General features: G+C 43.3%; 1 protein-coding gene across 1 annotated transcript; it reads right to left on the bottom strand.

Moving 5' to 3' along the window:
* Nucleotides 1-499: 499 nt before the first annotated feature.
* On the bottom strand, nucleotides 500-3,505 carry LOC125314705 (putative disease resistance protein RGA3). The gene has a single exon (XM_048277608.1). The coding sequence runs from the start codon at nucleotides 3,503-3,505 to the stop codon at nucleotides 500-502; it is 3,006 nt and encodes a 1,001-aa protein (XP_048133565.1).
* Between the last annotated feature and the right edge of the window lie 2,269 nt (nucleotides 3,506-5,774).

The following is a 5,774-nucleotide window of genomic DNA, read 5'->3' as shown; positions in this document are numbered from 1 at the left end:
ACGCCGGGATCACCCAAATCCCCAGAATTTCTTCATCTGACCATAGGAGACATCCGAAGACAGCTTCGAATCGAACAGTGGCTCTGAGAATCTCAGCATCCCAATCATCGACCTCGGCCAAATCGACCGCGACCCGACCAAGAGGAGGGAGGGGATCGAGAGGATGCGACACGCATCGGAGATGCTGGGGTTCTTCCGGGTAGTGAATCCCGGAGTTTCAGCAGCCGTGATGGGGAAGGAGGAGGGATTGAGGAGGTTCCACGAGCAAGATGACGAGGCAAAGAAGGTGCTCCACACGCGCGACATGATGAGGAAGGTTATGTACAGCAGCAATTTCGATCCGAACACGACGTCTATGGTGAACTAGAAACTGGAGAGACGCTTTCTTCTTTCGATAAATATGCACTGCGAATATGGTGAAGAGAAATTAGTTAACGGAAGAAGTAAATAGTTGAAAGGAACACATGATAGGTGATAGTCTTTTCACCTACCCGCTATGCTAATAGTTGGATTCATCCACTTCATCCTCCGAAAAAATGACTGGAATGTGGGCAAGCTGTGGCCGTTCCTCGTGGCGATTCTTTTCCAGAATGGGACAACGAATGATTCTCAATTCCTTCAAGTGTGTGAGATTGCGCATCTCAAATGGCAAATGCTCTAAACTTGGACAGTTAAATAATACAAGCTTTTCGAACAGAGAGAGATTTCCAATCCATTCCGGCAAACTTGATCCCATCAAATAAGTGATCTTAAGAACGCGTAGGTTCGTGAGGAATGGCCATGGGGTGTCATGCTGGTCTTCTTCGCACAATAAATCGAGTCCTTCACAAATATCAACGTGGGGTTCCTGGAGCGAGGAAAGGTGTCGCATGCCACGAGAGAAGCTCCTTATGTCGCAATCGTTGAGGCTCATGAATTCGAGATTATTGGCCGATCGGAGTAGAGTCTCGAGCATCGGGGACTCCAGATCATCTCCTTGAAGATATAGACGCTTTAGTTTAGAGAAAGGGGTGAATGTGGATCCCATCTGCGGCTTCGACGGGCAATTTGGATTGGGCTTTATTTCCAACATTTCCGCGTCCCGTATGGTCAAGTGCTCCACCCGGGGGAATGGTGGCACGAAATTCAACTCGGAACAGCCCCATATTGTCACGGACCGAAGTTTTGGGAAGGATGACTGGTGATGCTTTTGATATGCTCTCATTAGTTCGCTACTTCCCCACCATCCCTTCAGCTCCCTGCATCCCACTAGTTCCAATCTCTCAAGAGATGGGAAGACGGTGCGTGCGGTCTTAGATTGCCCCACGTCACTTGTCCGTTGAACGAACTCCAACGCATCCAAGCCCCGGAGGATCAACTTCCTTAGGGAAGGGAGTTCACTCAAGGGTGGTAGGTAGCTCAACGACCGACACTCACTAATAATCAAGTATCGGAGGTTGAACAATTTCCTCAAATCTCTTGGAAATGTTTTAAGGCACCTACATCGAAAGAGTTTAAGGAACTGCAAATTCACCAAATCCGTGATTGAATCCGGCAAACTCCGAATAGACTCGTTTTTATCAATACAAAGATACCTTAAGTGCTTCAACTTTTCAATGGAGGAAAGAGGGAGAGGAATATTTGCATAGCCTAAATGCAACACTCTACAATGTTTAGCCCCAGAAAAAACTCCGTCGAAGTTGAGTACATGCCATTGACCACTCCAGAAGATTAGCGTCCGCAATTTGCGTAGATCAAGTAGAGACATCATTTTCTCTTTAGAGAATAATTCTGAAGTAAATGACGCATGTCGAATTCCTCTATCAGTATGTCCTCTAAAATTAACAATCTTGCATTCACCTCCAGCAACTTTTTGGGCAAGATCGTGCATGAGATCATGCATCTTGAAATATATGACCTCGCCATCCTTGCCTTTCATATTAACATCGAGGAATGACCTACACAGCAGTTCTGACAAGTACATGTCTGCGACCTCTTCAAGGTTATCCTCCCCGTTGCATGACTCAATAAAGCCTTGTGCCACCCAAAAATGTATCACCATCTCTTTATCGTAGAGATAATCTTTCGGAAACAATGAGCAGTATGCAAAACAATGTTTCAAGCGTGAGGGGAGATGATCGTAACTGAACTTGAGGACTTCCATTATTCCACCGTCTTTCTCATCAATTTCTGGTATATCTAGAAGTTCACGCCCCTCGTAACGGAGCCATTCATCTTTCTTTTTGCTGTAGAAAAGGCCTCCTATAGTTCTAACGGCAAGGGGAACCCCGGCGCATTTTTTAACTAAATCTCGACCTATCTTCTCCTGTTCCGAGTCTAATGATTCCTCCCCCTCTTCAAAAGCATTTTTCTTAAATAAGTTCCACGACTCATCTTCAGATAAGCCGCGCAGATCATAGATAACAGATTTCGCATTCGTGACCTTCGCAACTTCGTGGCTGCGAGTAGTTACAAGTATCTTGCTTCCCCATTGACCACCCTCTAGCCAATCTCCAAGCTTCGACCATTTATCCCGATCTTCATTCCACAAGTCATCCAAAACAAGCAAGTATTTCTTCCCCCCTAGAGTCTCACGAAGAAGACTCGGCAATTGATCATGATCATACCCTTGACAGTCAACTTTTGCAGATTTAAGAATATCTTTGATAATCGAATTCACATCAAAGACATCAGACACACACACCCACATCTTAAGCCCAAAATGTTCTTTTACCTCCCCATCGTTGTACACAAGTCGTGCAAGTGCGGTTTTCCCAAGACCACCTTTACCAACGATGGCTACAAATGACACGCTCTTGGTAGAGGAGGAACTCAACAAGAGTTGCTTGATCTTCTTTTTGTCCTCTTCCCTACCGATTATTTTTTCATCAGGTGAGGGACGTTCAGGTTTCTTTCCTCTCCCGATGGCCATTGTTTCCTCCGGATGCAGCTCTAATTTTAATAACTTACTATCGTTTTCAATCTCATCCAGTGTCCTCCTAAGTTCCTGAACCTTATTAGCCACTTTGAGGCGCTGTGCGAGCTGATTCGATTTAGAGAAGAAAATGCGTACCGATTTCGACATCTTGTTTCCAGGAGTGACCTCCCGCCTCAGATCTTCAGTCGCGACATCGTCGAGCAAGTCCTGGACGTCGTACAGCACGTCCTTGAGCCTCTTGAGCCAGAGCTTGACCTGCTCCTTGTCCCATTGCTGCTTCTCGGCATCCAAAAGCACAGCTTGGATGGCCTGGACGGTGCCCTCAAGGCTTCGAAGCTCGTCCTTGGCACCGCGGAGCAACTTGATTTGCCGAAAAACGAAGGAGCCTGCAGGCTTCGCAATTTCGGTGGCGAGGCTTTTCAGTATGTCGGTGGCAATGGTGAAGAGCGCTGCTTCCGCCATTTCCAAAAGGCAAAAGCAGGGGTGGAGGAGTGTTTGAGAATGCTTTTGTTGGGAGACAATGGTTTGGTGGTGCTTCCTCATCGACTTCATGCACGAATATATAGCAAAGGCCAACGCCATCTCCATGTTACTTCATGTTCAGTCGCTCCACTAGATGACAACAGAACAAAAGACGCGTGGGGTCCAGGAAAAAGGGTCTGAAGAAGAAAGTGGAAAGACCATAACCGTTCCAAGTAAATCCTAGAGTTGTTCAGCAGAAGGTCGCAAGAGATTGTTGATAACCTATAGTACCGGTATTGATTAGGAATTTCTGGTAGACGTACTTGGTATGACAAGCTATCGGGTGATTAGATTGCCGTTGGCCGCGATCGGATGTCGAACTCTAGAAGAAGTCTGATCTTGTAAATTTTTTGATTATCCTATTATACCAAAAACATATTTGATAGCTCATTTTTCATTCAAGCGAGTGATGGCAGGATCGATGGAAGGACAAGAAAGTTAATATGAGCATAAATTTTTAAAAGAATGAACTCCGCAATAACTTTTAATTAACTTTTATTTATTTTTCGTAACAAAAATATATTATTAGCATATAAGTCAATTAAGGACCGTTACATAATCTATTCTCACGAATATATATATATATGTATATAATATTCATGACAACTAGTCTGTCTTTTTTTTCCTTTGAAAGAGCGAGTACTTTAATGGCATAAGTAATTGGTTTTATATTTTTAAACGGAAAATGCCAGAGGGAAGGAGGGGCAAACCCCATTCTGCGTTGTCTTTTTTTGGAAAACAATATTTTTAGCGCGTGCGAAAGACGCATGGAGTCCAGACAAAAGGTGATATAGAAAAGAAAACGAGACAAGACCACCCCGAAAATCAGGCGACCACGATTTTCGGCAAAGCACATGAAAGTAAGGAGTAAAAGCGATTATATATACATTACAGACTCAGATCACCAATCAAAGAAAAGTCAACTGGCGTGCCCCCTACGGACTCGCCGGGCGTGCTCTTGGGAATCTCCGCCAGCTCATCGGACAGCAAGACCCCGTACTTTTTTTTATCGAGCATGATTCGCGCCGCTGCATTATAAGAATCTTGTAACATGGCTTTGAAGTCTCGCGGGATATGTAATTGCGATGCGGAACTGTCGAGAGCGACTAGGCGTGAAATGCTGAATTATTTTGGAAGAGTCCCAATGGACGAAGCCCAAGCTTAACATGCCCGAAATCGACCAGTCTAAATATCATGGTTCCGCGATGCGGTAAAAGCAAAGCAGGTTGCGCTGTTTGTTTAGCGAAAATGTTGAAGATTGTTATTTTCGTTTTCATTTGGACATGAGAATAGCACCCGAAAACCGCTCTTCAAAGTTATTTAAGCAGTTGTGGCGTTGACGGAAAGAACGTTACAAAGGTAACGGTTGATAAAATTATTCTCATCGGTTGTATTTGATAATACAAAATTACTGGATGAATGGATTCTCATCTATTATAATCGGCCACCGAAAAAAGTTTGGTAAAAAGAAGGATGACACTTTCGGGGCATACGTTTTTTTTTTTTTTGGGTCCAAACTTTCGGGGCATACGTTAGGTGGTGGCTTTTACTAGAAACATGGGTGGGCCCTACCTTCCTAGAAACGCTATTGCATACAGACTACGTAGCGTGGTTCGGACCCATTCTAGTTAGGTGCCCGATGGACACACGACAGTCAAGAGAAGACCACGGGAAAACAAAATGACATGATTTTGCATGCACTGAACTTCTCATTGCATTGCATGAAAATAAAAGCAGCAAGACTTCGCACCTTGTGCATTCCTTGGTTAAAAAAAATTTTAGTTCCTGACATATAAAGCAACAAATCCTTTTTTTTTTTTTTTTTAGAAAGAGCGAATACTTAACATGACATAACCGATTGATTTTCTTCTTTAAATCAAGGGGGAGCAACCCCCTGCGTCGTCCTTTTTGGAATAGAGAATCAAGTTGACAAGTAGCCTACGACCAAGTCTCCAGTATCTTGTCTCGTTTACGTTTAGACTATTCCCTTATTGATTACACATCTTATGCAATTAACCTAATCATGTTGCGTTCTTACTATACACTCAACTGGTCATGTAGTTTGAGATTTGCAATTAGCAGGACGATGACAATAGGATTCCTTGTGCCACTTAGAGTTCTCAAACTTTTATTTAATTCATTTAAGAATTAAAACTTGCATTAAAAAGCATTTGAGAGATTCGGTTTGCTCCATCAATTTATGATGGACAGAAATCATAGTTGGCTTTTCTAATTAATGTTTTTTTTTTAAGACATGTAATGTTTATGTAGGACGTGACAGCTCCATCAGAAAAAATATTAGGAGATAGTTTACAAAAGAACTGCAGAAGTTCAT

This window comes from Rhodamnia argentea, chromosome 1 (assembly GCF_020921035.1).
Source record: "Rhodamnia argentea isolate NSW1041297 chromosome 1, ASM2092103v1, whole genome shotgun sequence".
Lineage (NCBI taxonomy): Eukaryota > Viridiplantae > Streptophyta > Magnoliopsida > Myrtales > Myrtaceae > Rhodamnia > Rhodamnia argentea.
The sequence above is the reverse complement of the archived record's forward strand: the minus strand, read 5'-3'. Positions and strand labels throughout refer to the sequence as shown.